Below are 13,104 nucleotides of genomic sequence, written 5' to 3'. Positions count from 1 at the left end.
GAAGACCCAATCAAAGCCGCATTCAGCTCTGATCGGGTCTCCATGTAAAAACCCAGAAGTGATGTCATGACATCACTTCCGGGTACTCGGCGCCAAATTAAAAAAACTGACAGCATTCAAAACAGCCAAACTTGGCGTTTTGAATGCTTTTCAGTGCCGAGGAGGGGTTTGGGGTATTTTAGACCCTCAGATCCCTCCACAAGGAGTACCTAAAAAAAAAAAAAAAAACGTTTTTTAATGTCCGAAAATATCGGCAGATATCGGCCGATACCGATATCCGATTACCAAAATATCGGTATCGGCATTAAAAAAACGATATTGGTCGATCACTAGTATGTACATTTAAAAATTTACAAATTCTGTACTGACTGACGGACTATCTAGTTTCTAGAGGTCCTAAAATGCCAGGACAGTACAAATTTCCCCCAAATAATTAATTTTTTGAAAGTAGACAGTCATGCTTCAGCATTTAGTAAGAGGCATGGTAATTTTTTAAAGTGGAAATTTTTTTTGTCACAATTTTTTTGAAAATTAGGAAATTGAATCATTTTTTTTTTTTACATACTGTCACCAGCACAGTACAGCATCATCATATGAGCTGCATTGTCGAGTTGCAAGACAGAAGCCTTTACTGTACCAGTGCCACAAAAAAGCCTGATTACAATATGCCCCACAACACATTGACATGCCTCACCAAGTTTTTTTGTGATGTTGGCACAGTAAAGGCTTTTTTTTGGCAACTTGACCATGCAGCTCATTTTTGTTCAAGTATTGTCGTATTGTCCTCCTTGAAACAACCACATTGTCTTTTTCCAGAGCAGTTTGTATTTCTCCTAAGGTTACCAGTTGGTTTTTCTTTGTATCCTGAATAATTTGTTGTATCCTGACCTTGGCTTGGTATCAAGGGCTCCCTTAATTCTCAACTTCTTAATAAGCAGTACTGGCTGGCATATTCAAGGCTTTGGATATCTTTTTATATTCTTTTTCCATCTTCAAAGTTCCATGAACTTGTTATGTAGGCATTTTGACAGTTCTTTTCTGCTCCCCAATGGCCCAGTATTTAGCCTGCTCAGTACATCCATGTGAGAGCTAACAAACTCATCAACTATTTATACACAGACACTGATTGCAGTTTAGAAAGCAAAAGATGTGTGAAATTAACCTTTAAGTGCCATTTTAACCTGTGTATGTCACCTTATGTGTCTGTACCAAGGCCAAACATTCCAGGGTATGTAAACTTTTAGTCAAGGGCATTTGGGTGATATCTGCTATCATTATGATTCAAAAAGGACCCAAACAACTATGTAATAGTAAATGGCTTCATATTATAACTGTCCTAAATAAAATACACTTTTTCTGGCATCATTAGTCCTATTTTCAACATCAATGCCACAATTTCACGATTTCTGCCAGGGTATGCAAACTTTTAAACACAACTGTACTTCTGTAGAAAATAAAATCAATAGAACTGGTGCAAGGACTAAAGGCCTATTTAGGTGGTTACTTGCAGTTTGCTACTGTTACCTTATTTCCTGTCCTGACAGGAAGTGAGGGCAAATTTCCCCAACGGGAACATAAACCACATGGAAACCCGTAAGGCTCTATCCTTTCCCACTCAAAACAAAGCTTTGGTTGGAGTTGGGCTTTAAAGCGTCTGTCAAAATGAAGATTGTGACAAAAGCGTAATATTCAAGGGCTCAGGCTAAACTGACTACATTCTCAAGTTAGCAGGTTCTTTGCAAGTACTTGAGTTACTTTAGGATTTTTTTTAGACTATATTACAGGTTTAGGACGTGACAGTAAATGACTCTGCTGCATTCTTTGTTCATGAAATATTGCCCTAGTGGCATTTTAAGTCATACATCCAGTTCTGTGGAATATCTGACCTTTACAACAGCAGTCACAACCTACAGTACAAACATATTAATACAGGTTAAAACAATTAAAAGTCAAGAGAAAAAAATTCACAAATGCTGTATAAGGGTTACAAAATATTTATTTTAACATTATTATTGAAGAAACGAACGTCTTTTTTTCATACAGAAATACAAACATGCATAGACCAATATGGCCTATTTCAATGGATATTTAACACAGTAAATATAGTCGGTTTAAAAATAATATAAATATTTATTTTAAAAAATATTCACATAATAATAAATTTAGATAAGGGATAGCAGATAACTCCACTGCTTTTTTTACGAGCAAGTTTTAGCTTGTGAGAACAGTTAACATTAAGAAAAAAAAAACTGTACTGCTCTCTAAGGCCACACCAACCAGTCGCTAAACAAATCTAGGATTTATTATGTATCAAAGATTTGATTAGCTCAAGTGAAGGGTTCCAGGAAAAAAATAAGGCATTTTCACAGAACAAGCTAAACTATAGGCAGGAGGAAAGCCCTTTAAAGGAGTAAACCTGAGGTAGTCATGTATGTATGTGATATGCCCTCAAAAATGGCATAGATGTCCATTTACAATACACATACACATCCATATGCAGCATCTCATGTGTAGAATAAGGTATGCGTTTTTGCATATTGCATTCCAGTGTTTTACTGTCAGTAGAAATGCTTGGCAGATAATCCAAAATTTTGGTTCCAGTATTTTCCTTCTGTTTTCGTGGCATTCCTCTCCATTAGACCTCTTGTGTGTCTCATAAGGTTACCACGTGTGCCATTTCTGAAGTTTTACTATTGTCCCACACCTCCAGATTCAGTCTTCATACTTTGTTTAAGTGCAAAGAGCCATCAAGGAGAAGGCGTAGGGCACACAGCAACGCACTGACAGCAATATCTTCCACACTTTAAAAGAAATAGGTGCTAGCCTTTAACTAAGATGTTGTTTTTATATGTTTCCAAAGTCCTCTCTTTCTCTGTGTCCAAGGACGCGTTACTTCTTTCATTTCATTGAGCTTCTTCAGTAGTCTGGCAATGGCGAATGATCTTTTAATGGACCTTGTAATGTCATCCATTCTGTAAAAGCAATAAGCAAATGTTTGTAAGTTAAGATGTAATTAAACATTTTTACTTGTTTTAATTATATATGTCATGTTATCAATAATTATTTCCTAGAAACAAATCCTATAGTTAAAGTATAACTAAAGGCAAAACTTTTTTTTTTTTTTTAGTTTTGGATAGAGTAAAGAGGAATTAAAACACCTGTCAGATTTTTTTGCTGTCTGTGCCCCTGTTCGGGAAATTCACCCTCCGTATTTGTCCTGTTGACCATTATCATTCAAAGTGAAATTAAAAGAAAATTTCACGTGCAGGGCCGACTATAACTCTTTATGCCCTATGTGTAAACTAGCTACTCGAACCTTTTTTCACCTACTTTGGCAATGCCCGCAAGTTTAGAGATTCTGGTAACATGACAAAATGGGGTCTCCCCTCCAACTGGTCCCTAAACAGTGTATTCTCTGCATATTTCCAGATGAGGACATGGACAAATTCCTTAAAATATTTTTGCAGGCGACGTTGTTTATCGCTAGGAAGCTTGTTGCTAGAAAATGGATGCGTGACCAACCTCTCGAATTCAACATGTGGTTTAGAGAAGTGAATGGTGTTATTCCCTATCATAGACTGCTGTATAAACACAGGGGCTGCCCTACCAAATTTGACAAAATCTGGGACAGGTGGCTACAGAACCTGGACACATGTACCTAATCCCGTCAGTATACCCGGTTCTAGGCAGCTTCTTTGGTTACTTAGTGACTACTGTTAAATTATTGTTGTTTGTTTTCCACGCACTGTAGTGTGATCATAACTACTGTGATACTGTTGTACTTGCACAGTTTTCTTTGTTGTATGATGGAATTTCAATAAACATCACTGTTTGTAAAAAAAAAAAAAAAATCCCAAATTTTGGGTCCTCCCCAGAAAAATAAGAGGAAAAATCTGTCAATGGGGACACTTGTTCTGGGGGCCTGGGGGGTAACCTTAATTTGCAGGGATTTCCTTTCACTTCCTGTTTTGGCTATGGAACACGAAGTAAAGGTAAATCTCCGCAATGGGACACAGATGGCAGAAAAAATCTAACAGAGGTTATAACCCGCCCTTTTTGATATTATAAAGCGCTTCGTAAACTGTTGGCGCTATATAAATCCTGTATAATAATAATACAGGGTTCGTACACATGTTAACCAATAAAATTCCATGGCTTTCCATGACTTTTCCATGACTTCAAGTAAATATTCATGACCTAATGTTTCATGAAATGTCTATGTATACATGTTAAATAAGAAGAAAATCCATGTTACACCCATTTCCCTAACATTGCTACACACTAACGTTAGCTGAAACTGCGTTACCCACATAGGCTGTAAAAAGGTTACCACACACAGATAACGTCACGTGACGGATCGCGCAAAAGTTAACTATTGTAATTTAACTAATATTATCAACTATATTGGAATATACTGGAGGAAGAAAAAGATTTGATGAGCGCTCCTGCTTGGGGATAAGGCTTCAGTTCAGCCAGTCATGATGGATAAGGTGCAGCCAGACTGGTATGGATGGCACAAATGCGGATCACGCATGCTCTGAAACCGGTTAACCCCCCCCCCCCCCCCCGTGCGTCAGCACGTTCGTGCGGCCCTCCAGCGAGGTATGCGCTTTACCGCTGCCTCGATCTGACTGAGTCCCCTGATTGGTTCTCCCCTAGTGTCCTCTCCCGGCTGCTGGCCAGCCTCAGGGAAGGAAACACCGCAGACTCGGAAAGGACGCCGATCTATAAAGATAGACACTTACACCTCCATGTAATTTCTTAATATGTGTCGATTAAATTATTAACATCTGCTACACTGAGTGGCGCCTTTCTCTCAAATTTCCATTACTTTTCCAAAACTTTGCGGGTCAAATTATTTTCCAAAACTTATCCAGGCCTGGAAATTGCCATTTTAAAATTCCATAACTTTTCCAGGTTTTTTCATGACCGTACGAACCCTGACAATAATAACCCTTTATTACTCTATCCAAAATGAAAAAAAAAAAAAAAGTTTTGCCCATCCAAATATTCTCCATGATCACTACGGCTAGGTGGGAGCACAAGACATATATAAGCAGTACAGCTGCACATTGGATAGGTGGGACAAACAATGAGATTAGTTGACACATCACACTTCTTCATATAGACAGGACAGTCTACCAGAATCAGCTAATTCTGTGCGGCAGTGAGCTGTTTCAAGAAAAATAATAGGTGATTTTCGGCTAGCACACCCAAACAATGAAGAGCTCCACCACTAAGGACTACTAAACTACTAGACTTATGACCTACACTACAATCTTTTATTTTTATAATACACTATATTTACTTAATAAAAGCCTGTAATGTTTGCCGGTTTAGACATGCAGTATATGTGACCTTATCCTCAGAGCTCCCTTGTTCCCCCTTAGCTGTGGGTTCTAAATATTTTCCTGTGAAAAAAATGTCAAACTAACACGTGAATGAAGTCTGTTGACTGAGAACTTAAGTTTAGACAGATGTATCAAGCACGCATAATAGGTGTTTCTCGTCACCACACCTAGAAACGTCAAACAACAAACGCATTCCCAGAGCACAAATATGCAGCTAAGCTATCCAGAGGAGCTATTTTGGCTTTTTTTAGCATGCAATTAGACTTTGAAACTTGAAATGATTAGCTACCAAATTATAATGATTTGTTTTATCTATCAGCTACTTTCATTATAAAGACACAGTAAAAGTTGGTGATGTATTTGGGTAGAAATCAGTTTTTTTTTTTTTTTTTAAAAAAATGAGTTTTCTCTCACCTTTCTGTGTTACTAGGAAGGTGCTTTTCAACGCAGAGTGATCCCATCTCGAGGCCGTTGCAAACTTTGGCCTGCTGTTTCTGTCTCGTTTCTTTTTTCAGCGAAGGCTGGACACTGTAAGAAAACAAAGCATTGTAAGGCACAAACCAAGGAACACCTTTTCACAACACATGCTTTCCAGATAAAGGCAGCCTCTGCTACAGGTGTACTCAGAGTAAGCTTTGTCAGTCCTACATACTGAAAATATTTGCACACACCTGAGCTCTGCTGAGGCTTGGCAGAAATCCAGGCATTTCTTGTCCTCACGCTTGGCACAGATACACCTGTCTGTAGACTCCGTCTTTGTGTCCTGCACTGAACGTTTCAAGCGAGGCCCACCGAGACCGTAAGGCACCGTTTTCCTGAAGAAAAAGAAATAGAAACAGGCTTTGTCAATAATGCTGTAAAATAATACCAGTATACATTTCAACATGAAGATGGTGCAACTGCAGATTAGAAAATAAAGAGTTCTGTGAGCAGTATTCGGTGTCCAACCAAGAAAATGTCAAAATATGAAAACTTCCCACACAATGCACTGCAGTAGTAACCATTGTACAAAAGATCTTAATTTCCAGCTTATTTTTAATGACATACAATTTCACAAATTGCAAGATTTGGTTTCACAGTGGCATACCATCAAGTTGTTCAGGTTGCAACCTGTATTTCAATTAATAGCTTGTTAATGGTTGTTAAATCACAGTTTAGGAGTATTTTGCTGTAAATGCCTAAGAGGTAAAAAGTAAGTCAAACATTTACAGCTTATCATAATATGAGTTCTGAGTAATTAGTGCATTATACATGCTTAAAGCTCTCCAGTTATGTGTCAACAGATACAAAACCAAATCTATTACTATGTTAACCGATTGAGGAACTAAGAATTTAGAGCACTTATTATACAGAGGTAGATTCATCTGATTAGCAATGACAATAAAGAACTGTTGCCTACATCAACCAAGTAGGTCATACCTTCATTCTTTATCAGAACTGATCAAACATGACTTGATTGGCTATATAGCCTATATTTCAGGGATCTCCAAACTACGGCCCTCCAGCTGTTGAAGAACTACATGTCCCATGAGGCTGGGTTCACCCAGTATCCAATTGGCATTATAGGAGATTGTGACTGGCTCCCAATGGAGCCGGTCCACACATCTCCATGGCTGCTGCGGAGCGGATTGCACAGGGGTCTTGGGCATTTTTGGCTCCTTTTTAGGCCTGAATTCAGGCAAAAATTTGGCCCTGGTTCCTGAACAACTGGAGGGCCATTGTTTGGAGACCCATGCTATAAGTCACCTAGACTACTCCATGTGCTTTGTAGTCATTAGCTTACATCTTCTTTATATTTGTCCAATAACCTTTTAATCTTTCTGGTTAAGTTAATATTTTAATGCAGAGTTTGTTTTCTTTGGGATTTTAGGGTTTTCAGCTTTAGTCATAAATTTTGCGGCCCAGATCAATTCATTAAAATCCACTTAAGTCCTTAATGTTTTACTACTACAGTATAATTTTATTGCTATGTATATTTGAACTAAAACTCTTAAAAATGATGAAATACTGGGATGGTCACAGAGGTAGCAACCAGTAATCAGAGACTATCCCAAACAATCATTTATACAATATAGAAAAAGCAGACAAATTGGAAAGGCTGGGTGTGCCAAACGGCCATTAGCTGCTGTCAATTCTTCTCCAAAGTCAGGTTTAATGGAAAAGTATTGTGCAACCTTACTAGCATCTCATGAAATCAGGGCTTCTCATACAACATATATATGACCTGATATGAAATGCTGTGAAATTTTAATATACAGAGCCACACATTTACAATCACAGTTTGTAGCAAGAATGAGATTTGTAATATAAAATGCTTGTCTGTTTAGAATAACTCTTGAAGAATGTGTTTAACTAAACAATCTAAGAGTTTGATACTTACTCTGGTGTGTTGATCCAAATGATGTCTAGATGACAAAAGTATACACATTCTTTGTCCATAAGGGATGAACAAGAACAACGTTTCAATCTGCGCGACCTCAAGGGGGCACCAGAGACGTGAGGAGAGGCTGAAGCTCCAGATGTGGAAGACTCTTCCAAAAAAGTGCTGCTTAACCCTGCAAAAAGTATGAGACTTTGGTTAAATGATGATACTGAAAACATACAGCTCTTATTTAGTAAACTTTTTTTAATAGTGTAATAAGAAATTAAAATAAAACAATCATAATATTAAGACATTTAAGAGCATCTGTGTGCCCCTGCTATCTACGTTGGAGGTATTGCATATTTCTTTTTTTTTTTTTTTTCTGATTGAGTTTCTTTTAAGACTGAAATTACTTAGTATTGCTACGTCAGGACATCATGAAACTCCAGCTGTCTGTTGTGCAATGCAATGTAATGAATTCCTATCATAATAATAGGAGCAGGCAGGACTAAACATGTCGTCCCACAGATGTAACGATACAGCCTTAAACATCCATTTACATGTGGAGTCTGCAAGGCAGGATTTAAAGCAGGAAGGACAATGAAATCCATATGGCAGCATGGCATCAAGTACTGGATAATAAGCAAACTGGATATATCTATGTCTTATGGCAGTATATTACCAATTACTAGGTAATGGGTATACTGAGATATATGTCTTATGGCAGCATATTACTTAGTACTAGGTAATGGGTACACTGAGATATATGCCTTATGGCAGCATAGCACCAAGTACTAGGTAATAGGCACACTGAGATCTATCTCTTATGGCAGCATAGCACCAAGTACTAGGCAATAGGCACACTGAGATTTATCTCTTATGGTAGCATAGCACCAAGAACTAAGCAGTAGACACACTAAGATCTACGTTTTAAAGCAGCATAGCACCAAGTACTAGGTAATAGGCACACTAAGATTTACGTTTTAAGGCAGCATGGCACCAAGTACTAGGTAATAGGTACCCTGAGATCTATGTTTTATGGCAGCAAAGCACCAAGTACTAGGTAATAGGTACCCTGAGATCTATGTTTTATGGCAGCATAGCACCAAGTACTAGGCAATAGGCACACTAAGATCTATGTTTTAAGGCAGAATAGCACCAAGTATTGGTAATAGGCACACTGAGATCTATGTCTTATGGCAGCAATGCACCAAGTACTAGGCAATAAGTACACTAAATCCTTGTGTTATGGCAGAAATGCACTATAATACAAACACAGTGAGATCAATGTCCTATGGCAGCATATTACCAGGTATTAAAACATCCAGATTTGGGTTTATTGCTAGCATAGCTCGCAAGTAATACACAAAAAAATTAGGACTTTGCTCACTATCATGTATTGAGCATCTTCCTGCAACCAGGCATGAGCCAAGCACACTAGTAATGTTTTATAGTAAGTGACTGCTAAAGATGCCCTGCCACAGCCATAAACACAGGGGGGGGGGGGGGGGGGTTAGAATTCTTGCAGCATTCTGGATTGTAATCCTGGATTACCCTTATTTTTGTAAAGACTATATTTCATACAGCTCCACACATGGGATGTGTAATCTTACATCTGTCATCTTACATGTAACTACATAATAATGAATTCAACTTATATTTAGACAGTATGCATGCAGCTAGTTTTCAGCATGAGGTTCTGCTTACTGTTCTGATGGTGTAGTAACAGGTGTGAGGGAGAATCAGGATAGCACAGCACATAAAGAGTCCCTGTCATTGCACAACACAGTTCTGCTGTTCAGCCTTCCTGATCCCATGTGCTCAATAAATGTAGAACTCATGCTGGAACACCCACAACAACAAGCTGCTCAGCCTGTCAGCTTCATCTCCCAGAGAATCCTTCCTCCTAATCCCGATCTGCTTCTCCTTCCTACACCTGATCACTGCCGGCTGCCAAATCCGGCCATAAAACCTATCCACATAGCAATTTAACAATCACACTTTTACAGCCATGATACATCGCCTTCCGAGCACAACCTGCTATAATTGTGCTTATTCCCATCGCAAACATTTACAAGGGATCAGGAGCTTGGAACAGAATTTTAAAAAATTCATATGTAATAGTCCACTTTTAAAGAAAAAATTCTATTACTCTGTATAATGCTTAGCAAGAAAAAACTATTGGAAGAGGACTCTAATAAATCTGATCTATAATAGATCATAAATATTATAAAAATAGAATATAATATATGGTCCTAAACTGTGGTGTAGCTAATTTACGAACTCTTTTTTATATTGAACACCTACAGAGTTTACAAACACAGCTCTCTATTCATATTACTGATAGACAATGTAAAAATATTGATATTTAAACTTCTAAAAAATATATAAATTATTTATATTTTATTATTCAGAGGACCTTACAAAAACTCTATGGACCGGACTGCGTCCTGCAGTAGGATGATCACCCGACCTGCACCATGATTTATATATATATATATATATATATATATATATATATATATATATATATATATATATATATATATATGTATATATTCAGTATAATTATTAAAGGCTACAATGACTGTGTCCTGCATTGACATGAGCATCCCACCTGTACTATGAATTTATATCTGTTCCAAGACTGAAAGTCTATGGACTAGTCCCACAGTGCCACGATCACCCTGACTGTACCATGATTTAAAAAAAAAGAAAGTTTCTATAAATATATATATATATATGTATATATATATATATATATATGTATATATATATATATATATATATATATATATATATATATATATATATATATACATACATACATACATACAGTATAACCAGTACAGTTATCAAAATGACTGTGTCCCCTGTATTGACATAATCACCCTACCTGTACCATGATTTTATATATATATATATATATATATATATATATATATAGTATAGCCATTAACGTTATCAAAATGACTGTGTCCTGTATTGGCATGATCACCCTATCTGTACCGTGATTATATATATATATATATATATATATATATATATATATACAGTATAGCCATTAAAGTTATCCAGATGACAGTGCCCTGTATTGGCATGATAACCCTACCTGTACCATGATTTTCTATATGTATAACATTCATGTATAACCTAAGTCTATGGGATGGACTATATCCCACAGTGCCAAGATCACCCTACCTGTACCATGTTATATCTATATATTTATATATGATCTTTAAAGATCAAAGGTCTATGGACTGGACTATGTCCTGCAGTGGCACGACCACCCTACTTGTCCCATGCCATGATGCCATCACTGGACTGTGCAATGTTCCCAAAGTGATTTTGAATTGTACATCTCCCTGCCTGAGGCTATAATTGTGTAGATCACATATTTCATCTAAAGAATGCATTTGCAGGTATTTTCCTTTCTATTTCTTTTTCACCCTGGAAAGAACCCAAAGATTACCTTCTAAATGTTACCTAGATCTCCAAGTCTTAACTATAGTCTCAAAGAACATCAACAGGTGCTTAGACAATCCAGAACTAACTAGTAAACTAATTCAATAGTCACACATTGTTAGCACAGGACATAGTAACAGATCCAGCAAAGTCTACCCTACCTGTTCCAAAAGTCCCTTGAAGAAGAACCAAGAGCAGATACAATAGCATTTCTATTTCCATTGTAATTCTAAAATAGTCTCCTGGAAGATCAGCAAAAAATTAAGAATTCCAAAAAAAATTCAATAAATAGTATTAATGATAAAAGTCCCAGTGGTTTTGATTCAGGAGAAAAATGAAGAAAATGGTCCTTGGTAGTTCCAGTATCTGTAAATGAATGTCCTTAATGAGTTGTCCAAAGTCCTGCAGAAGAAGGTATTAGTGCTGGTTATTGCTCAGAGAGGTCCCAAAGTGATTGTGATGCAGCCAGGCTGAGTGCTCCTTTTTATATTGAACAGCCATAGACTTTGTAAACAGCCCTCAATTTATATTATCCTTAGACAATGTTATTGTGCTATTAGTCACCGAGAAGCAACGTGCAGACTAAGATAAGGGCAGGTTGGAATGGAAAGGAAACCTCCTCTACTAACTTCAGAAAGGGAGACGCCGTCTGACCAAATCAGGGGCAGGGCTACAGAGAAATCCCTGACTCCGGTCTACTTGATACAACGTGACATTGTGTGTTCCTGCCACTAGAGGGAGTCAGACTCCCACCTGCAGAAATAGATGAGAGCTGCTAAGAGGACTGGGAGCTGCACTGTAATTACAGTTCTTATTTCACCTGTCAGCTTAATATTGCTACCAACTGGAAAAACTGGAACTGGATGGTAAATACTGTCTTAGAAACAAGAATGTTCTATTAATGAGCGGTTTTCTTTTCCATCACAGCTCTGTACACAATTAACTGTAGATTATTGTAGAATTTGACACCTTGTTGAATTCTTTGGCAGATCCTGCCAAACACAATTTAGCAGCAAGGGCCACCTTATTAACTTATCATTTTTACTTTTTATCAGACGCTGCGTGGGCAGCAAAATAAGATAATAATTAGATAGTAGTAGTGGGAATAGGTATTCGTTTTTAATGTTAGGGGGGGAATTTAAGTGACTGTAAACATTTTTTATTAACTAAAACCAATGCAATATGTTTAAATATAAGTAGAGTGTACATTGCAAGCTTTATCCTGGTATCCTGAGAATTCCTTTTCTAGGGTTGCTACGTTTGTTCTTCATGCCCCCTTGTGTATATAAATGCAGCCACCCTTTACTAATCACCCCTGAACCATGGGCTTTGTGGTATGCAATGAGCTGAGTATGTGACCAGAAAAAAAAAGGCACTGCTAGCCTGGGCTGGTGCTAGACTATTTTGCGCCCTAGGCAAGACCAGCTACTTGCACCCTCCTCATTATCAGGGGGGTGAGGGGTGGGTGAGGTTATATGGGGGGTGGGCGAGGTAGTATGAGGGGTAGGTGAGGCAATATGGGGGGTTGGCGAGGCAGTATGAGGGGTAAGTGAGGCAGTATAAGGGGTAGGTGGGGCATAATGTGGGGTGCTGAGGCAGTATGAGGGATTGGTATGGCATTATGGGAGGTGGGTGAGGCAGTATGAAGGGTAGGTGAAGCAATATGGGGGGGGGGGTGCTGAGGCAGTATGATGGGTTAGTGAGACAGTATGGGGGTGGGTGAGGCAGTGTGAGGGGTAGGTGAGGCAGTATGAGGGGTAGGTGGGGCAGTATGTGGGGTGCTGAGGCAGTATGAGGGGTAGGTGAGGCTAATGAGGGGAATATGAAGCGATATGTGGGGTACTGAAGCAGTATAAAGGGTTAGTGAGTCAGTATGAGGGATGAATGAGGCAGTATGAGGCGTAGGTAGTGCAATATGGGGGGTGC

The 13,104-nt window shown here is 38.2% G+C and overlaps 1 protein-coding gene across 1 annotated transcript; it reads right to left on the bottom strand.

Moving 5' to 3' along the window:
- Nucleotides 1-1,982: 1,982 nt before the first annotated feature.
- EDN1 (endothelin 1) lies at nucleotides 1,983-11,765 on the bottom strand. The gene is made up of 5 exons (XM_082259507.1): nucleotides 11,340-11,765; nucleotides 7,732-7,906; nucleotides 6,023-6,166; nucleotides 5,766-5,879; nucleotides 1,983-2,972 (listed from the first exon to the last, which is right to left on the bottom strand). The coding sequence occupies exons 1-5, from the start codon at nucleotides 11,398-11,400 to the stop codon at nucleotides 2,831-2,833; spliced, it is 636 nt and encodes a 211-aa protein (XP_082115633.1). The 5' UTR covers nucleotides 11,401-11,765; the 3' UTR covers nucleotides 1,983-2,830.
- Between the last annotated feature and the right edge of the window lie 1,339 nt (nucleotides 11,766-13,104).

The sequence above is a fragment of the Pelophylax lessonae genome, assembly GCF_965119305.1.
Source record: "Pelophylax lessonae genome assembly, chromosome: 5".
NCBI lineage: Eukaryota > Metazoa > Chordata > Amphibia > Anura > Ranidae > Pelophylax > Pelophylax lessonae.
This window is presented reverse-complemented; position numbering and strand designations above follow the sequence as displayed.

Coding starts and splice junctions, on each gene's coding strand:
- EDN1 (XM_082259507.1), bottom strand. CDS start 11,400: ATGGAAATAGAAATGCTATTGTATCTGCTCTTGGTTCTTCTTCAAGGG. Junction 7,907..11,339: donor TCAAGGGACTTTTGGAACAG/GTAGGGTAGACT, acceptor TACTTTTTGCAG/GGTTAAGCAGCACTTTTTTG. Junction 2,973..5,765: donor CTTCCTAGTAACACAGAAAG/GTGAGAGAAAAC, acceptor TTGCTTTTACAG/AATGGATGACATTACAAGGT.